The sequence below is a fragment of the Garra rufa genome, chromosome 22, assembly GCF_049309525.1.
Source record: "Garra rufa chromosome 22, GarRuf1.0, whole genome shotgun sequence".
In the NCBI taxonomy this organism is placed as follows: domain Eukaryota; kingdom Metazoa; phylum Chordata; class Actinopteri; order Cypriniformes; family Cyprinidae; genus Garra; species Garra rufa.
The window spans coordinates 40,254,384-40,276,661 of NC_133382.1; the positions used below are offsets into that span (position 1 = coordinate 40,254,384).

A 22,278-nucleotide genomic window follows, 5' to 3' on the forward strand; every position below is an offset into this window, starting at 1 on the left:
AAATTCATTTTGAATTAGCTTCTTTTAAATTAAAAAATTAGAATTAATAGCAGTATAGACATTTTTAGTCAAATGAAATAAACAAAAAATTTATTAGTAACTTTTAACATGCAATTGCATTTTTGCATTATGGTAATGAGAATCAGGAAAAAAATTGCTTTATCACAATGAAGTTTGAGAACCAAAAAGTACACTACATGCATATTTGTCAAAGTGCCATTGTAAATGTCATATCTTATTACACTCAATGCATATGCCTTTGTTTTTAGTTTTGCAAGTTACAACAATGTGGAAGTGCTGTTTATTTAAAAGTACAAAATGCAATAAAAACCATAGTACATGCATGTGATAATCATTAAGTGTTAAGTTTTTGGGAAGTTTTTATTCACCCTTAATGTCACGTCTGACCTTGTGTGCTTCATAAGTCACAGTGAATTCCAGTGTATTTGCGGCTGCGGGTCGTAAATGTGTTCCGGTGCGTCTCTGTCTTCACAAACAGCGCAGCGAGTGTCATTAATTACTGCCCTGCTGCTCTGCGCTCTTTAGTGTTCGCAGGACGTTTGCACCTTTCTCTGAAGGCTTTGAAGCTCCTCACCTCCCGCCGGCCGCTGAAGACACGCGCTCGTTCTCTTTGTTTGCTCGTTAGTTTCTGTTTGCTGACGAGCCAATGATGAGTTTCGCTGCAAATCAACAGATAACACAAAGCGGCCGATTGTCAAATGCTCGCCATTGTTCCGGTTCCGTTTCATTATTTACTGTTCTTCTCAAGTTGAATGCTTAGGTTTTATCCATCATAATGTAGTAATTAGGCATTTAGCAGATAATTTTATTAAAGCTGCGGTTAATGCTGCATGTGTGGCGTGTTGGGAACTGCCATAATTACAATTTTCAGGATGTAAAAATCTTTCTTAAGCTGTTTTGTTATGAAAGCTTCTCTCTCTTGCCTGTGGCTAATGGCGTCATTAGTGCTATTTTGGTATTATTTTTTCTGTTCTAGCTTTCATAAATAGTTTTAACAAACTTTTATTTTACTGCTTTTAGTTTTTATTTTATGGTTCAGTTTTTAGTAATTTTGACATTTTTATTTAGTTATAAAAAAAAAAAAAAAAAAAAAATATATATATATATATATATATATATATATTTTTTTTTTTTTAAAAAAGTCAGAATTGTGAGAGATAAACTAAAAGTTGAAAATGTGAGAATTTTTTTTAATGTCAGAATTGCAAGATATTAAATTAAAAAAATCAGAATTGCAAGAAATAATCGAAAAAAGTATGAAATACGAGATATAACATTTTTTAAAAGTCAGAATTGCGAGATATAAACTAAAAAAAGTCGAAAAATGCAAGATATAATTTTGTTTTAAAGTCAGAATAGCAAGATGTAAAAAAAGTATAATCTAAAAGAAGTCAGAACTGCAAGATATAGAATTAAAATAAAGGTCAGAATTGTGAGATATAATAAAAAAAGTCAGAACTGCAAGATATAGAATTAAAAAATCAGAATTGCAAGATACAATAAAGTCAGAATTGTGACATCTTAGAAAAAGTCAGAATTGCAAGATATCGAATTAAATAAAAGTCAGAATCGCAAGATATAATCTAAAAAATCTGAATTGTAAGATTTAAACTAAAAAAAGTCTGAAATGTGAGAGAATTTTTTTTTAAAGGTAAAATTTGTGAGATATAAACTAGGGCTGTCAAATGATTACATTTTTTAATCAGATTAATCAGAATTTTCAGTGGATTAATCAGGATTAATCACTATTTGCAACTACACCTGAATCCCGGCCCTTTTTTTGTTTTTTCTGAAATGCATACCAAAAAATAAATAACAGGACACAGATACATAATTTTCATATTTTCACATTATGTCAGGGCCGGCATCAGGCCTGTTTTAGGCTACTCCTTATTTTTTTTATATTTTAGACATCCATCAATTATGGTGAAGGAAAAACAAATGCCGCACTGGTGGAAACAACACAAGTCTTTCGCTTTTACTTTCGAGACCGGCTCGGATGGCGCAGCTGGAAGAGATCCGCGTTCAATCGCAAGCAGTGGGCTGAACCTTGCCACAAAGCACAGGCAAAAATAAATAATGAATGTCTGGGAAACAGTAAGGACATATCTCAATTATTTATTAATAAAGTGTATTCTGAGTCAATTTCGCAAAGATCCTGACTTGCATCTCCTTTTTGGACGCGCCTTGAGAGAGAAATGTATCTTTACGGATTACACAATGAACAAGTTTTTGTTTTCGATTTGTTTTATTTTGTTAAGTAATAATTTAAAGCTTTCTATAGATATGTTTATCATGGCTGTGAGGCATGCGTTTCGCTTTATTTTTGTTAAGAACTCCTGTTCAAGAATGAGACGACAGAAAGCGCATCATTTTTGATTTCTTTATTTTATAAAAACACTGTAAGGTTTTTTGATGTATTACTCTTTCCTTTGTGAGCTAAAATGACAGATAATTTAAAATAGCTTCCACTGAAAAAATGCAAGTGATTGGGCTGGTGCCTCGATGACCTGCAAACCGGCTTTATCTTCCACTCTCCGCACAAACTATGCGCCTAATCACACACATGTATCTTTAACGTTTAAACTATACTTGAACTGTTTTATATCTATGGATTTTATTTTAGGCAAGTCGTGATGATTTGAGAAGGCAAACTGATCAAACAGACTATCAGTCTTCCGCTGGGCGCTGTCCGTTAAAAAAACAAAAACTTATATTTAACGAACAAAAAATGCTCCAAACCTTTTTCTAAATTAACAAAATAAAAAAACGAAACTAAATCTATACACTTTGCCATTGCATACAAAATTGAACTAAGGGGGATTTTTTTTCCCCGTCAATTGCTTTGATATCACTGTGTCAATCACCGCTCTTTCGAGAATGAACCCAGCATAACTATGCAGATGTAATTCCCAAAACATAAGAAAAACGAAAGTTTCATACAAATTCTGAATGGATTATGGCATGGAAAGTGCAAAGCGCGCTCCCTTTATTATCACTAAAAGCGTCACAAATCTTAGTTCTTAGAGATCTCACAAAGTTCCGTTGTAATCGATAAAGCTTTCTAAACTAACGTACACAATGAATCTTTTATTTACATCATGCCTGCACTTAGTCATGAGATGATTCACGCAAAACGGCAATAAAAACCGATCTGGCGCTTTCAGCGGTGAGTGAATTCTGACAAACTGTTTCTAATTGTTTGAAATCAACACTTCTCAACGCTGCAAAAACATGCTGGATTGTTTGCCAGATCTTCAATTGCTTTGCTTTCGTTCGAGGGTATATCTACCCCAGTAGAACCGGGCCTAAGCTTGGCTAACCACTCCAGGTGCAGAGGGGCTGTCGCCCAGGCTTGTGCTTGTTAACTGTACCCTCATCATTCTTTTTATATTTGAATCCGCCCATAGGTTCACCTTGCTCCATCTCGCCTCTAGCTCCCCAACCACTTTCTTGACAAATAATTCATCACACTGCGCATGCGTGAAATGCGTTAAAAAATTGACGTAATTAACAACAACAAAATAATTAACACAGTTAACGCGTTATTTTTGACATCCCTAATATAAACTAAAAGTTTGAAATGTGAGGTATAATTTTTTTTTTAAGTCAGAATTGCGAGATATAATCTCAAAGTTTGAAAAACGAGATATAAAATTAAAAGTCAGCTGCAAGATATAAACTCAAAGTCAGAATTATGCGATATAAACTAAAAAAGTCTGAAATGTGAGGTATAATTTTGTCAGAATTGCAAGATATAAAATAAAAAAAGAATTGCAAGATATAGAATAAAAAAAGTCAGAATTGCAAGATGTACAATTAAAAAAAAAAGTCAGAATTGCGAGATATAGAATTTTAAAAAGTCAGAATTGTGATATATAAACTTGCAATTCAATTCAATTCAATATATTTTTTTTTTTTTTTTTTTTTTTGCAGTTGTGAGGTTATATCTGGTCATTCTAAGATTTAAACTTGCAATTATGAGAAAAAAGAAAAAGAATTGTGAGATAAAAAGCAAAACCTTTATTTATTTACTTTTACTTTTACAGCCTTCAAATAATATGTTTCTGTGCAAAACTTTTTCATTAAAAAAAACACAATTGAGTCGCAAGTGAAAGCAGCATTAATATTGTTAAAAAAAACACCTTTTTTGAGCCCAAACCAGCATCTGAGCAGTTTGTGTTTAAAGTGACATTAAAGACGACTGATTATCTGATCACATTCTTCTCAGGGCTCCTACTTCATGGTGCAGGACGTGTTCAGCAAAGCAGACGTCCTCAGCACCAGCGGCTCGTACGGAGCACCCAACTTTCGCCAAAGCAAAGGCAGCTTCCCGCTGTACGGCATGGGCCAGCCCAGCCTGAATGGCTTCAAACAGGTCCTCCAGAGACTGCAGGGTCAAGGCCATCAGGTCAGTGTGTGGAAATGTCCTGCGGCTCTGTGTTGTGCTTCTATCAAGCGAAAGCGATGTGCAAATAATGCAGCTGATAAGATGTTTGTGAAATCATTTGTTAAAGCGGATCCACCGCTGAGATTAAACCTGTTGTTGATTCAGCTAAATGCGTTTTACGCCTGCGGTGCTGATTAAACTGACGCTTTAAACGCAACTCTCTTAGAGTTTGAGCAAATGAGTTTGAATAACCATGATGGGTACCGATTTGTTATGAGTCCAGTTTTTATTTGCCCTGATTTGCATGCGTTTGCTCTCAAAAGGAGGTGATTTTCTTCTGTTTGCGTGAGGAGCCTGTTGTGTTCCTGCGTTTGGAGGCTGACTTTCTTCCCTACACGCCCAGGAGGAAGGAGAACCTTCATGAGAACCTGCATGGTCTCGGACGCGACGTTTGCTCGGAGAATCTAGAGCTCAGCATCAGAAAAGAGGTCAGGAATGAACTGATGTCAATATAGAGGGATACGATCATCCGAAGTGAAAAAAGTGAAAGGGTCAATGATGTGACACTCACTTAATTTGGTTAGAAACCATTAAAAAATACAGACAATTCATTGACAATTGAATGAACATTTGAACTTCTGAATTAAGATTCGTTTTGATGTGATACAACTGTCCTGAGTTTAGGAAAAAATATTAACTTTAATATAATATCATATAATCATTATTTTTTATATTTGTATTATTATTAAAATATTTTCTGATCTTTTGAAGTAGTTATGCTTGTATTACTACTGCTACTTCTACTACTAAGATTAATTATACTTACATTGATGCATTATTATTATTAATTAAGCAGTAAAGCATACTATATAATAATAATAATAATAATAATAATAATAATAACAACAACAATGCTTTCTGGTTTTAGGATTAATTATACTTACATTTGATGCATTATTATTTTTATTAATAAAGCAGTAAAGCATACTATATAGTAATAATAGTAATGTTTTCTGGTCTTAGGATTTATAATAATAATAATAATATGATAATAGTAATAATAATATTAATAATAATTAAAGTATAATTCGCTGCTTTAATCATACTAATAATAATAATTAATTAATTATTTATTGTTATTACTGCATTAAGTACATGTAATGTGTAACAAGGACACTAATAAAAGTTTTATTATTAATTATTGCATATTGCATAATGCATATTATTATTATTATTATTATTATTATTATTATTATTAATTAATCATTTATTTTTATTTTCTGATTTTAGGATTAATTGTACTTGTATCAATTCATTTTATTATTATTATTAATTAATAAATTTTATTTTCTGATTTTAGGATTAATTATACTTATATCAATGCATATTAATATTATGATAATAATAATAATAGTAATTTTTTTTACAAATATTTTCTTATTTCATGATTAAATTGATTGATTTTATTTATTATACTAACTATTGTTATTATTATTAAATCAGTAAATAATAAATGTATAAATAATTGAAATGTTTTCTGATCTCAGGATTAATTATAATGATAATGAATAATTTTTGTTAATGTTAATCTAAAATATTAGAAAAATCAAAGTAAAAGGCAAAACATCAGACATACATTGTGTTGTTATTGGATTTAAAAACACACATTACATTTAAATCTAAACTTGTTTAAAAAATTATAAATTACATGAAAATAATAAAACCATTGTATTTTTGAGAACTTTGCATTGTTTTAAAGGACCCCCCCCCCCTCCTTTTTTATTAGTCATTGACTTAAATGCATTTTAAATGTCATTTTCATGTTTTCAGCTTCACGACTTTGCCAAACTCAACGACAACGTGTTCTACGTCTACAACGACATCGAGCATTTCAAAGGAGAACCCCAGAAGATCTCCATCAGCTGTGAAGAAGACATTCACGTTACAGAGGAGGTTTACAAGAGGCCACGCTTCACCATGCCCACATACAGGTGCACAGAACTGCTAATTTTCTTGTCGTCTTCATCTGTGCATGTGCACTAAATGCTCAATGTGTTTGCACAGATATTACCGTCTGCCTCTGCCGACGGAGGGCGCGCCGCTGGAGGACGAGTTCGATGCGTTTGTGAACGTTCTCCGGGTAAGAGATTCTCCTGAAATCACCATCATGAACTCTGTGAACCGGTCTGGATGACCTTTCTGCTAATCTAAATCAATGCATTGGTCAGCTGATGTCATGTGAAATGCATCAGTTGAATTGTTTTCTCATGATGCAGTCGCTTCGCTTCACGCCAATTCAGCCAGCAACGTGATTAAAGCCCCTGAAGATGTTTGACGTCTTTGAGATGGTGGAATCCAAACACATTAGATGCTTTAAAGAGCACCGGAGCTGTAATATATAATGTGTTTAGATAGAAGGAAATGAGTTAATGGAATATTCTGGAGTCTGTAGATCATCAGACGGACTGAAGACAAACACTCTCATTCAGTTACAAAACTAGAGCAGCATCCAAATCCCAATCAGACCTCATTGTTTTCTTTTTTCTGCACTTTTTGATGGATTTAAAGCAGACGGCAGTTATAAAAATGTCCTTTGTGACCGTAGTTTCTATTCAAGGTACATATACTAAAAAAAAATCATTAATTTTTTGCAGTGTAGTTACTACAATAGCTGTGTGAAATTTATATTATAAATTATTAGAGACCTAAAAATATGAAAAAAACTATACTTTTTAATTATGCTATTTTTATTTATTTTTTATTTAGTATTCGCTCAATCTGCAAAAATTATGTAATTAATTTTAATATGTTTTTAAAGTAGTTAATTATACTATTTAATAATAATAATAATAATAATAATAATAATAATAAACAATCTATTTAAAACCAGAAATGTTGCATAATGCACCAATTATGCAGATAATATTTTTTATAATAATAATAATAATTTTTTTTAAATGTTTTTTTTTTACATTACATGGAGCTGATCAGGTGCAATTATCAGTTATATGTACTTAGTTTAGTAATAATATGCATAATTACATGCAACTAACCTATACTAAGTACATTTTGTTAATTAATATTGCTCAGTACCTAAATATATAACTACCCTGTATCAATGGCATTTAATATTATTAAATATGCAATTTAATCTTTTTTATTCAGTATTCGCTCAATCTGCAAAAAATATATAATTAATTATAATTTTTTATATCCGTTAATAATAATAATAATAATAATAATAAACAAACTATTTAAAAACAGAAGTGTTGCATTATGCACCAATTATGCAGATCAAATTGAATAAATTTTAATATTATTCAATGTGCACTTTTTTTTATTCAATATTCGCTCAATCTGCAAAAACTTTTATGTAATTATAATAATATTTTAAAGCAGTTAATTATACTATTTAATAATAATAATAATAATAATAATAAAATAAAAAATAATAATAAACAAACTATTTAAAAACTGAAATGTTGCATTATGCACCAATTATGCAGATAAAATAGTGGAACTAAAAATTTGAATAAATTTTAATATTATTCAATATTTGCTCAATCTGCAAAAATTATATAACTAATTATAATAATTTAAGATGTTAATTATACTATTTATTAATAAAAATAATAATAATAAACTATTTAAAAACAGAAATGTTACATTATGCATTAATTATGCAGATAATAATATTTTATGTTAATTAGAATAATTCAAAAATGTTCAAATGTTTTCTGATTGTAGAATTATATTATATACAGAGCTGATCAGCCACAATAATCACAAAAAGTACAAGCACAAAAATAATCATCCTCTATTTATTAGTTTTAGTCTTGGCTGATCTATCAGTTTATCACTAGTTTTACCATGGTAAGTGTGTCAGAGTGGTATTTTTATCTGGCTAGAGCTGAGTTTGTGTTTGCATCGGTCATGTGGCAATGCATGTGCCCGATGAATGAGACTTCCTTTGCGTGTCTTGTGTTTCCTGTTTCTCTGGTTTAAGAGGACAGAAGCTGAAGCCACAGATTTGTCAAGTTTAAGATTAGAAAGCAAAACGGCCACAAAAAACCACAGCCTGAGTTTGCAGAAATGAGTCGATATCTAATAAACGCTTATGGTTTATTTGTTTTCATTTCACCCTTCATATTCTGTGATATGATGCATTCTGCTCACACATATTCCCAAATGCTTTTAAAACGAGCTGTTTTGCAGCATTTGTTGGCAGTGCGTGGGCAGCGAGGAATCATTCTTCTAAACTCTGTCCGCTCGCTATTTAAAGCGTCCTGACAAACCGCAGGACTCGAGCTGTTATTTTAGCCCTGCCAATAGAACGATACACAGGAAGCAGCTTTATAAAAGAAAGAGGCCACTTCCTGTGTCGCTCCAAGGCTGTTTGTTCTCCAGGGCTGCCAACACGCCTCATGCAGCGAGCAGATCCACGGAAGAGACCGGATCTCATTTACTTACTCAACTGAAGATTGAAATTCATTTGCACATTTCTGAACTGAAACAAAAAAAGTCGCTCTTTATAGCATTTCCAAAGTGCAGGGACAGTAGATGCAAAGAAAGGAAATAAAGAGGAAAATAAGAGTATTAGTGTTTGTTGTATGTGTCATTTTGCAAAAGTTTTAGTTAAGTTAAATAAGCTAAATTAAAGATTCCCAGCCGAACCCCTTCGAGTTAAAATATTTATTTTAGTGAAAAAAATTTCACAATTCTCTGAAGTTAGTTAATGAACACATGGCATGCAAGTAAACCAATTAAATTATTTAATATATTTTATATAAAATATATTTTTATATTTTTTATTGTTTTTATATTTGTATTAGATATTTTACATTTTATTTTAAATTTGTTATATTTTTAATTGTTTATATCTTTTGTTTTAATTATATTTAAGTTTTTCATTTTTAATTTGGGTATTATTGAGCTACTTTAAAAAAAATATATAATTTTTTTTCATTTTGTATTTTGCATGCATTTTAATTTAAGTTTTAGTAATTTTATTTCATCTCAGTTAACCTTAATTTTAAGTAGTAATTTTTTTAAAAGTGATTTTAATTAACTATAGCATTTTGAAGTATTTATTATTTCATTCTTTTTTTTAAGTAAATTTTCACATTTCACAATTCACAGTTAATGAACACATGACATGCAAATAAACAAATTAAAATATTTTATATCAAATATATTTTATAATTTTTTTGTTTATATTTGTATGATATATTATGTATTTAATGTAAGTTTTTTATATTTATTTTTTTATTTTATATTCAATTTTAATTTTTATATATCTTAAATTTTTTATATTTTTATATTCTAATTATATTTAAGTTTTTCATTTTAATTTTTGTTATTTTAGTATCATTGAGATACTTTAAAATTTCTATATATTTTTATTGTGTTTATATTTGTATTATATATTTAATTAAACTTTTTTATATATTTAAAAATTTTTATATTTTAAGTTTTTCATTTTAATTTGGGTATTTTAGTATGATTGAGATAAAAATATTTTATAAGTTTTAATAATTTAGTTTTATCTCGGTTAGCATTTATTTAAGGTAGCATTTTTTAAAAAGTGATTTCAATTAACTATAACGTTTTTGAAGTATTTATTATTTTAATTTTCCTTCATGAACCCCTGGGGTGAGAAACCCTTAGATGAATAATTTAAATTTACAGCGTTATTAAAAGTAAACTGTACAAAGAGATCTTTATTTAAGAGGATCAGAATTGTATGTGCATTACTGGAAATGGAGATGAACGGACTGAATGCTCACAACTCACCCTTCATTGACTCTCTCTCTTGTTCTGTTAGGAGAATCCGTCTCTGTCCTTGAGTCGTGACGCGTCGCGGCCTCTTCCGGCCCTGCTGTTCAGCTGTCAGGTGGGCGTCGGACGCACAAATCTGGGTATGATCCTGGGATCTCTGGTGATGATGCACCTCACACGGACGACACAGGAGCCGACAGCACCGTAAGACCCGAACACGCTCACATAGTGATTACACACTAGCGCACAAAATGTTGGAGATCGCTAAAATGTTTTTGTGTTCTGTTCTGCTCACCAAGGCTGCATTTATTTGATCAAAAATACAGTTAAAATGTGAAATATTATTACAATTTAGACTAGCTGTTTTCTATGCGAGTACCTGTTAAAGTGTAATTTATTTCTGTGATCAAATCTGTATTTTCAGCATCATTGCTCCAGTCTTAAGTGTCACATGATGCTTCAGAAGTCATTCTAATATGCTGATTTGACACTCAAGAAACGTTTCTGATTATTATCAATGTTGAAAACAGTTGTGCTGCAAAATATTTTTGTTGAAAGCGTGATACAGCAGCACTTGTGCTCCTAACTTAAAAAAATGTAGAAGCACAGTCAAAATTTCAGAAGCACATTCTAAACAAAATCTGATAAAAAATGTGCCTTCCTAGGTGATATTTGTCTCCTCAAAGTGATTTACAGGGGAATATAGTGTTTACCTTTGTAATGCCATTTTTCTAAGTTTATTAAAAGTATATAATCTTTTATGTCAAATTTAAAAAGATAAATAAGATTATTAAAACTTGCAATTAAAATGACAAATAATTTCTTTGTAATCGTCAGAAAACTTGAACTCGGTTTTCTCTAAATCAACTCTGCTGACTCTATTTTCCTTTCTGTGTCCAATTCTAACAACTCACATGTCATTTTGTAGGTACTTTAAAGGAGACTGTAAAAATAAAAACTTGAAAATTAAAACAAAAAAAAAATTGCTCATTCCGACTTTTGCCAGCATGGGTCACATTTTATTTTTCAGGATTCACAGATGTTTAAAAGTACAGCACTTATTAACATTAGACGTGTTTACTGACACATTTTGATCCATTTAATGCATCCTTGCTAAATAAAAGTAATAAATCTGCTTAAAGTATTTGACATATTCATGAACATTCTTTTGCATGCTCATAAATGTTTAAGAAAGATATTTGTTTGTCTGAAATGTTTAATGTGAACAATATTACGCGTTCATAGAGCTGAAGAGGATGCAACAGACAAACCCAAAATGCAGTTCCAGGTTATTCAGACCCTCATCAGTAAGCTGCCTAAAGGTCAAGAGGTCATGGAAGAGGTTTGTATATGCATGTGTTCATTCTAATATTTCTAAACACTTGGAGATCCTGGATGAGCTGTTGACCGTGTCTTGCTGTTTTTCAGGTGGACCGAGCCATCGACCTGTGCTCTGAGATGCATGACATCCGAGAGGCCATTTATGAGAACAAACAAAAGCTGGAGGGAATCGGTGAAGACTATCAGATCCAGGTGAGAATTTGTGTATAATGTTAGTTAGGTTCATATTTTTTCATTTTTCATTGTTTCTAGAGACTTTTTTGCTGCTTTTTACACTGCTAATCAAAAGTTTGGAATTTTGAAGATATTTTTTAAATGTTTAGAATGATTTCTGTAGGATTATGTCGCACTGAAGACTGGAGTTAATGATGCTGAAAATGCAGGTTTAATCACAGGAATACATTACATTTTACTATATATTCACATAGTAAACAGTTATTATAAATTGTAAAAATATTTTACATTTTTTATATGTTTAATAAAATAAATGCTGCCTTGGAATTTTGAATATTTGTGAAAAATGTTTAGAATGAATTCTGAAGGATCATGTAACTGAAGGCCAGTGTAATGATGCTGAAAATTTGGTGTTCCATCACAAGAATCAATTACGTTGTACTATATATTCACATAGTAAACTGCTATTATGAATTGTAAAATTATTTTACAATTTTTACTATGTTTAATCAAATAAATGCTGCCTTGGAATTTTTACAATTTAAAAAAAAAAATGTTTAGAATGATTTCTGAAGGAGAATGAGTGATTATGCTAAAATTCAACTTTGCATCACAGAAATAAATTACATTTAGCTATGTTTTGACATAGAAAACAGCTATTTTGAATTGTAAAAATATTTCACTATTTTTTATTATATGTTTAATCAAATAAATGCTGCCTTGAAATTTTGGAGATTTTTTAAAAATGTTTACAGTTATGATGCTAAAAATCCAGTTTTCCATTATAAGAATAAATTACATTTGAATATATATTCACATAGTAAACAGCTATTATGAATTGTAAAAATATTTCACAATTTATTATGTTTAATCAAATAAATGCTTGCAGTTTTTTTGCTGAAAATTTAGCTTTGATCACAGGAATACATTAAATTTTACCATACATTCACATAGAAAATAGCTATTTTGAATTTTTAAAATATTTCACAATTTTCATATGTTAAATCAAATAAATGCTGCCTTTGAATTTATTTTTTTAATGTTTAAAATTATATTCTGAAGGATCAAGTAGCCCTGAAGTCTGGAGTAATGATGCTAAAAAATCTGCTTTGATCACAGGAGTAAATTACGTTTTTTTCATAAATGATGAAATGATGCTAAAATTTCAGTTTTGCATCACAGGAATAAATTACATGCAATGTTTTCACATAGAAAACAGCTATTTTCACAATTTGTATTATGTTTAAGCAAATAAATGCTGTCTTGCTGAACAGAAGACACTTCTTTCAAAAACATTAAATCTTACTCATTCCAAAATTTTGACCGGTAGTGTATGTAAATCCATGTGAGGGACGACAAGGATTTCAAGCTCGTTTTTAAATTTAAGTTCTGTTTTATCTGAAAAAAAAATCCATGAAAGTGTGATTCCTCATAATATAAGCTCTGTATCTAAATCTGAAGAGTGGCAGTGTTTAAAGCACTTAATTACTCTGTCAGACTTCATTACACACACTGAACGGATGAGTGCAAATGTGTGTGTAAGACATTTGAGACATCTTAACAAAGACTCTCTATGCATCACTGAGCTGCTTCTGTCCATCTCCAGTGATTTTCCTTCTTTGGACAAACTGAAATCTTGTGTGTAGAACCAGCTGTAAATACAGACCTCGAGCAGATTTACAGCCTACAGTTGGACAGATTGTAAATAAAGTGTATTTTCTGCTGTTTGTGTGTGTTTTCAGGGAAGCAGCACTAAAGATTACTTCCTCCATCGGACTCTGCAGAGTCTGGAGCGATATTTCTACCTGATCGTCTTTAATGCTTACCTGCATGAACAGGTACAGTATGATTTCAAATCTGTGATTTAAGAGTCAGCTGTCAATCATATTGATAATGTTTTCCTCTCTGTTCTAGTATCCGCTGGCGTTCGCCTGTACTTTCAGCCAATGGTTGTGCTCTCAGGCCTGGGTGTACCGCCTCCTCTCCTGCATGAACCAATCAGAGCTCAGAGCACCAGCTGACCTGCTCACCAAAGGAGCTCGAGTTCTGGTGAGAAACATCACGACATTAACCCATCTGAAAGTGCTTGGATTAAAGTAATGATAAAACATATCAAGGTCACCAGTTTACTTTATAATATTTTAAGCTAAATCATCCTTTGATTAGAAGATTTAGTTCAAGAGAAACGGAATGTTGCTATTAATGATGCAAAATGGTTACATTTCAAGTGATACAAAGTTTCAAATAAACATAATTCTAAGTGAACTCTAAATGAAACAAAGTATCATAAATGTTTCAAAACTCTAGTCTTCTGAAGACATTTCAGATATACATTGGGATCAGTTAGACTTGTAATGTTTTTTAAAGAAGTCTCTTGTGCTCATTAAGGCTGCATTTATTTGATCAAAAATACAGAAAAAACAGTAATATTGCAAAAAGTTAATATAATTTAAAATAATGTTTTTATTTTATTTTAATATACTTTTAAAATATGATGCAAGGCTGAATTTTCAAGTGTGACATTTTAATATGCTGATTTATTTTTTTAATTATCAAAGTTTTTATTAATTTAGCACATCATTGGTGATCAAAAGTATTTATTTCTTTCAAAACAAGAAACAAACTTTTGAACAGTGATATATATTGTTTTAAATAATCTTTTTAACTTTTTATTGATCAAAGAATCCTGAAAAGTATCCAAGAAAGGTTCCAAAAAAATATTTTTCAACGAAAATAAAGTCAGCATATTAGAACGATTTCTGAAGGATCATGTGACACTGAAGACTACAGGGATGATGCTGAAAATTCAGCTTTGCATCACAGGAATAAATTACATTTTACTATATATTCACATAGAAAACAGATATTGTAAATTGAAATATTTCACAATATTACAGTTTTTTTCTGTATTTTTGGTGAGCATAAGAACAGTCTTTAGAAACCTTCCTGAACCCAAACGTTTGAGTGGCAGTGAATACACATCAGATTTTGTTTAAGATCTGTGTTTGAGTTATGTGCATACAGGCATCAGAGTATTCCCAGGTTAGTAGATTATGACAATTTACACATGTATGTTTTCTTTCACAATGTTGTTTCTTGGTAGATTTAAAATGCTGTTGTTTGCCCAGTTACTAGATTTACTACTACTTCTCACAATAATTGAATTATGACTAACGATTATCACATTCACAAATGCCAGACAACAGAACAAAATGAAAAATCAGGCAATCATTATTTTATTTTATCATTATCTAACAAACTGAATGACTTGGAAGAACTGAATATAGAGGTCAATGAGTGCAAATGACTTTTACTGACAGCCTCAGTCTTTATTCATTTGCATTATATTCTAAAGAGCAGCATGCATGATTTCAAAAAGCTGACATCTCAACAGTCTCGCTCTACTTTATCTGTCCTGAAGTGTTTTTTTTTAATTAGATTAATGCAGCTTTGCTCTGAATGGAAATGTCTTTCCCACTTAGCAACAGTAACTAAGGAAAGATGAATTGTAAAAGCATGATGCTGTTGCTTGACTTTTTCTTTCTAAGCAACCTTGGACTGTTTCTTTAGCGCTGAGTTGACTGAACTCAGGAAGTCGAACTATGAATGACTCGCATGGCCTTTTTCACAAACAGGGTTTAAAACAGGCCTTGAATCGTGCTAAATATCTTTGAGGGGTGTTTAATTTTTTTTATTATTTTTTTTAGTTTGGTTAATTCATATGAAATTATTTCTAATGCAAGATTTATTTAAAAAACAAACAGAACATTTTGCAATTTAATTTTTTTCTGTTCATATTTTGCTACATTTTTCAAACAATCGAACAAAATAAATATGTAAACGTTTTTAAAATTTTGAGGTTTGCAATGGTTTTTCTACTTTTTGAGCTGTTTTTGAATGATGTTTGAAACACTTTTTAACTTAAGTGATGTTTCTTTGTATTGTCTAGTAACAGGATAGAATGGTTGTGCTTGATAAATGCAGCCCAAAAAATATTAATATGGAAAGTAGCTATTTAAAAAATAATAATAACTATGATGATAATAATAATAATAATAATAATTATTATTATTATTATTAAATGCCATTATTCCGTTTTTTATAATAATAATAATAAATAAATAAATAAATTAATTAATTAATTAATTGCTATAATTAAAATTCCTGAGATCAGCAAACATTATTATTATTATTATTATTATTATTATTATTATTATTATATTTTTAAAGCTCTTTTCCCGAAACCCAGGGTTGTTTTGGAAAATGTAAAAAAAAAAAAAAAAGTAAATAAAAAATTGTAATCCAAAATAAATCATTTGTACCTTGTTTATTGTCTCTGTGAATTAAACTGGGGAATTATTTTGGCAGCAGTTACATGTTATCCTTAATGACACATTTCTCTGACTAAACCAATAAAGATGGTGGATTATTTCTGAAGAGGTGTGTTGTATTTCTAGGTTGCAGATGAATATTTAGCGCCTGATGTTCTGAGCACCATTAAGCAGATGAAAGTGGCTAATTTTAGACGAGTGCCCAAAATGTCAGTCTACGGGATGGCGCAGCCGACATCTGAGGTAAGGCTTCCCAAAAGCTCCTTCAGAATGACTTTTATCCCCGTCTGAGGGCTTTGTTAACGCTCACCGGCGTCTTTGCTCACCTTTCAGGCGACGGGAGCCGTTCTGGCATATCTGACGGATGAGAAGAGGAAGCACAGCAGTGTTTTGTGGGTGAATTTGCAGGATGAGCTGGTTCTGGAGGCCAACGGCCAGATCTTCTGTCCCAGAGAGCCCACGCGTGTGGACCAGCACATATGTGTGCTTTCATCACAGACACATGAGATCCAGGTCAGAATCTGTCAGCATTAATCTCCAATACAGAATAACTAGATACAAATGTTTCTCTAGACAAGCTTTGAAGTTGGCTTGAGAAAGCTGGACCAGAAAGTTTAAACAGTTTGAACAGTTTAAAAATATTTCCATGTTTTAAAAAGTTTAGGTCTGAAGGTTTTCAGTCTGAAATAGTTTGAAGTAGAAACTTCTAGATAGATATAGATAGATAACATGTTTCTAGCATGACTAACATGTAGCTAGCATGTTTCCAGCGTGATTAACATGTTGTTAGCATATTTCTAGTATAAGCATGTTACTAGCATGTTTTCAGCACGATTTGCAAGTTGCTAGCATGTTTCTAGCATGATTAGCAAATTGCTGGCATGTTGCTAGCATATGTCTAGCATTATTAGCATGTTGCTAGCATTATTAGCAAGTTGCTAGCATGTTGCTAGCATTATTAGCAAAGTTGCTAGCATGTTTCTAGCATTATTAGAAAGTTGCTAGCATGTTTTTAACATGATTAACAAGTTTTTAGCATGTTTTTAGCACTATTAGAAAGTTGCTAGCATGTTTTAGCATGATTAACAAGTTGTTAGCATGTTTCTAGCATTATTATCAAGTTGCTAGCATGTTTCTAGCATGATTACCAAATTGCTGGCATGTTGCTAGCATGTTTCTAGCATTATTAGCAAGTTGCTAGCATGTTTCTAGCATTATTAGCAAGTTGGTAGCATGTTTTTAAGCATGATTAAGAAGTTGTTAGCATGTTTCTAGCATTATTATCAAGTTGCTAGCATGTTTCTAGCATGATTACCAAATTGCTGGCATTTTGCTAGCATGTTTCTAGCATTATTAGCAAGTTGCTAGCATGTTTTTAGCATTATTATCAAGTTGCTAGCATGTTTCTAACATGATTACCAAATTGCTGGCATTTTGGTAGCATGTTTCTAGCATTATTAGAAAGTTGCTAGCATGTTTTTAGCATTATTAGAAAGTTGCTAGCATGTTTCTAGCATTATTAGAAAGTTGCTAGCATGTTTCTAGCATTATTAGAAAGTTGCTAGCATGTTTTTAGCATGATTAACAAGTTGTTAGCATGTTGCTAGCATTATTAGCAAAGTTGCTAACATGTTTCTAGCATGATTACCAAATTGCTGGCATTTTGCTAGCATTATTAGCAAGTTGCTAGCATGTTTCTAGCACTATTAGAAAGTTGCTAGCATGTTTTTAGCATGATTAACAAGTTGTTAGCATGTTTCTAGCATTATTATCAAGTTGCTAGCATGTTTCTAGCACTATTAGAAAGTTGCTAGCATGTTTTTAGCATGATTAACAAGTTGCTAGCATGTTTCTACCACTATTAGAAAGTTGCTAGCATGTTTCTAGCACTTAGAAAGTTGCTAGCATGTTTTTAGCATGATTAACAAGTTGCTAGCATGTTTTTAGCATGATTAACAAGTTGCTAGCATGTTTTTAGCATGATTAACAAGTTGCTAGCATGTTTCTAGCACTATTAGAAAGTTGCTAGCATGTTTTTAGCATGATTAACAAGTTGCTAGCATGTTTTTAGCATGATTAACAAGTTGTTAGCATGTTTCTAGCATTATTATCAAGTTGCTAGCATGTTTCTAGCATGATTAAGAAGTTGCTAGCATGATTCTAGCATATTAGCATGTTGCTAGCATGTTTCTAACATGACCATGTTTTAACATGTTTTAACATTAGCAAGTTGTTAGCCTGTTTCTAACATGGTTAGCAAGTTGTTAGCATGTTTTAGCATGATTACCACGCAGCCAGTATGTTTCTAGCATTTAGTTAGCTTGATTAGTTAGTTGTTAACATGTTTCTAGCATTTCGTTAGCATGATGAGCTAGTTGTTAACTTGTTTCTGGCATGTTACTTTCTCAAGCCAGCTCCATTAAAGCAGTAAGCCGCTGGAGGATGTGCATTACTGACTCATTTTGTTGCTGAGGGTACATTGTTCAGTTGCTAGATGATAAACTGTCTCTAGACCAGAGTTAGCTGGAGATGTTCAGCTGTAGCTGAAGTATGTGTGTGTGACAGAAACTGGAAACGGCTCTGAAAGAGGAAGTTGTGGGGAGTCAGAAATGGCTGGAAGTGACTCTGGAGCAGGAGAAGCAGATGAAGATGTTCAAGAGCTGCCTGACGGTGCAGGAGATCTTTAACCAGCACAAGAGTTCACATCAGGGACTGCAGTACAGACGGATACCCTTCCCAGAATGCTCCGCTCCCACCGAAGAGGTGAAACATGCTTAACACTCCTCCCAAAGATCTTTCTATTCATATACAGGGATGAAGACTGATGATGAGACGAAGAAAAGACCATCTGCTCCCTCTAGTGCCCCTCAGAGTCACTGTCACTTCAGATTTTACAGAAATATATTTCCAGAAATGTCATCAACTAACCTTCGTCATTCCTCCTTTTATATATATTAAAAATTGATCTTATTTATTGTGTTTTATTTATTTTGTGTTTTGTTTTTATTTTATAGTTCACCCAGAAATGTCATCAACTCACCTTCATGTTATTCCTTTATTTTATTTTATTTTATTTTATTTAATTTTAAATTTTATTAATTTATTTTTTGTTTTGTTTTATTAACTAACCCTCTGGTTATTTTATTTTATTTTATTTTTTTATTTTTTAAATGTCATCAGCTAACCCCCACGTTATATATTTTATTTTTATTGTACAGTTTGCCCAGAAATGATCAACTAACCCAACTAATTAACTAACTTTTTTTATTTTATTTTATTTTATTTATTATTTTTTATTTTTTTTAAATATTTTTTATTAATTTCATTGTTATTAATTTATTTTTTGTTTTGTTTTATTAACTAACCCTCTGGTTATTTTATTTTATTTTATTTTATTTTTTATTTTATTTATTTTTTAATTTAGTTTAGTTTTGTTTTTATTTTATAGTTCACCCAAAAATGTCATCGACTAACCCTCTGGAAATTAAATTAAAATTAAATTTAATTTAATTAAATTAAATTAAATTATTTTTAATTATTTTTTTTATGTCATTTAAATTGTATTTAATTTTATTTATTGTTTAAGAGTATAAGTTTAAGCTTCAAAATTGACAAAAAAAGTACCATTAAAATATCTTTAGATACTCCATATCACACAATGCACTATTTCTAAAGTCTTCTGAAGGCAATTTAATAAATTTTCACCAACAAAATATTAAATCTGATTAAATAAGATTAAATTAATGAGATGTAGAATAAAAAAACATGGCACCTTGACGGGTCATGTCAGGTTTGATGCCACTGGTTCTCGCTTGTGTCTGAAGAACGCGTGAAAAAGCTCTAGATTTTCTCTCCTTGTGTTCTCCAGAAGAAATAAAGTAATAAGGAATGACATGATGGAGGGTAAATATGACAGCATTGTCATCTATGGGTAAACTATTGCTGTAATAGCAACTTCACTTCTATTATTCCGAATGAATACCTGGTTTTATTGTGGATCATTCTGACAGTTTCATTATCTTTCTTTTGTGTGTTTTACAGAGTCTTTGTGAAAGTGATTTGTATTGGTCAGCTTTACCGCTTTCATTTGATCACATTGATAATGCTGTGTTTGCTTTTGTCTCTCTCTGTGTGTGTGTTTTCAGGGTTTCGACAGGCTCCTGGAGGCGATGAAATCTTGTCTCGCTGAAGACTCGCTCTCTGCGTTTGTCTTTAACTGCTCTAACGGTAAAGGCCGGACGACCATGGCCATGGTGATCGCTGCGCTCACGCTCTGGCACTTCAACGTACGTCTCCATCTTACAATACAGAAACTATACAGCTAGATCCCAAACTGAGACAATGGTGAAAGTTAGATTTGACCACAAAACCAGTCATAAGGGTCATTTTCTAAAAAAAAATTGAGCTTTATATTGATGTATGATTTGTTAGGATAGGACAATATTTGACTGAGATACAACTTTTTGAAAATTTGGAATCTGAGGGTGCAAAAAAATCTAAATATTAAGAAAATCACCTTTAAAGTTGTTCAAATAAAGTTCTTAGCAATGCATATGTATAATTGTCATAAATCCAATACTGTGCATTCATAATTATAACAGATTTTTGCCGATATCCAATATGCCAATATTTTTCAACTTTTTCATATTATTTTTGTTCGGAAACAACTCTCCTGTGCAGAAATTATGAGCAAAATATTTTTCAGTTTGGTTAGTTTTTAACAATAACTTAATTGTTAGAATTAAATAAACAATAATGAAGTTCATTTATAATGACAGTACATTGAAGCCTTGAAAAGAAATATAAATAATCTGTATCGCTGCAGTTGTAAAAAGTCTTTGAGTTCAGTATTTTGCCGAGATGCAACTATTTGAAAATCTGGAATCTGAGGGTGCAAAAAAAAACAAACAAAAAAAATTCTGAAAATCGCCTTTAAAGTTGTCCAAATGAAGTTTTAAGCAATGCATATTACTAATCAAAAATTAAGTTTGATATATTTACGGTAGGAAATTTACAAAATATTTTCATGGAGTATGATCTTTACTTAACTTTACTTGTTGTTATACAATTTATAACAAAAAAAGTATTTAGTCATTTTATTAAATTTATCATTGTGCATAATTGTTTCTAGTAGTCTCAGACTTTCGAACCCCACTGTATTTTTATTGAAATGATGATAAATGTCTTAAATTATGGATTCTTGAATGTTTGAAAAAGTTTAAAAATATCAGCATATCGGATATCGGCAAAATCCAATACGCCGATATTTTTCTACTCATTACCGATATATTTCCTTTTGTTTGGAAACAACACCAAGTCTCTCTTGTGCAGAAATTATGAGCAAAATATTTTTCATTTTGGTTAGTTTTGAACACAAACGTAATTGTTATAATTTATAATGACAGTACATTGAAACCTTGAAAATAACTGTCAATAAACTATATTGCTGCAATCAGGGTTTTTTTTTCTTAGAAAGATGCAGTGGTAACCTTAACATTTTATTTTTATCGTTTTACATTTGTAGATGGTCTAAAGCAGCTCATAATTTGTTTAAAAATGTATATATTACACATTCATGAATAGATCAGTATAGATAAAATGATTTAATTTACAAGTGTCATGTTTGTTTGTTTGTTTTTTCATGTAAACTATAGCTTCTGAACTTTAAATTGAAACATACTCATGATTTTATGACATCAATCAATTCCCTTATTAAAGATCTTTTTGTTTGCTTGACAGGGTTTTCCAGAGTTTTGCGAGGATGAAATCGTAAGCGTTCCTGATGCCAAATACACAAAGGGCGAGTTTGAGGTAATGCACTTATACATTAAGACCTTTTCTTTTACAAAATACACACTCCATACATTACAATAAATGGGTACTTTGTATAAAACTTATTTTTTAATAAACAAGATTATGAAAAACATTCCAGTTCATGAATTGCTTTAAGGGATTATTTTTAGGAGTTTCCAAAGATGTCAAACATCAGAAAATCAAAGTGCATTAGTAATGTCATTGAAAATGTTACGTTTCATGCGTGATTTCAGCCTCTTTCTGCGTTTCTCTTTCCTACACGTCAGCATTAAGATCTTCAATGGTTTCTTGTCTCAGCGGTTTAGATTTTGGAAGCCAAAAACAAGACCTGTTCTGTCATTCCCAGAAGTCAGTTTGGCTGCTTCATGTCTTTTTCACTCTTGCCAGCTGTGGTTTATGGTTTTTCTGATTCCACAGGTTTTTTCTAAC

At 31.2% G+C, this 22,278-nt stretch overlaps 1 protein-coding gene across 1 annotated transcript in view; it reads left to right on the plus strand.

The window, feature by feature from the left end:
* Positions 1 to 22,278, plus strand: part of pald1a (phosphatase domain containing paladin 1a) — a 53,648-nt gene that overhangs the window by 27,374 nt on the left and 3,996 nt on the right. Inside the window, exons 4-17 of the mRNA XM_073827970.1 lie at positions 4,253 to 4,432; positions 4,735 to 4,899; positions 6,242 to 6,402; positions 6,476 to 6,551; positions 10,236 to 10,393; positions 11,435 to 11,531; positions 11,618 to 11,722; positions 13,447 to 13,542; positions 13,619 to 13,753; positions 16,162 to 16,278; positions 16,369 to 16,548; positions 18,601 to 18,798; positions 20,181 to 20,321; positions 21,775 to 21,846. Coding sequence (XP_073684071.1) covers positions 4,253 to 4,432; positions 4,735 to 4,899; positions 6,242 to 6,402; positions 6,476 to 6,551; positions 10,236 to 10,393; positions 11,435 to 11,531; positions 11,618 to 11,722; positions 13,447 to 13,542; positions 13,619 to 13,753; positions 16,162 to 16,278; positions 16,369 to 16,548; positions 18,601 to 18,798; positions 20,181 to 20,321; positions 21,775 to 21,846 — 1,881 coding nt within the window. The remainder of the gene's footprint in view (positions 1 to 4,252; positions 4,433 to 4,734; positions 4,900 to 6,241; positions 6,403 to 6,475; positions 6,552 to 10,235; positions 10,394 to 11,434; positions 11,532 to 11,617; positions 11,723 to 13,446; positions 13,543 to 13,618; positions 13,754 to 16,161; positions 16,279 to 16,368; positions 16,549 to 18,600; positions 18,799 to 20,180; positions 20,322 to 21,774; positions 21,847 to 22,278) is intronic.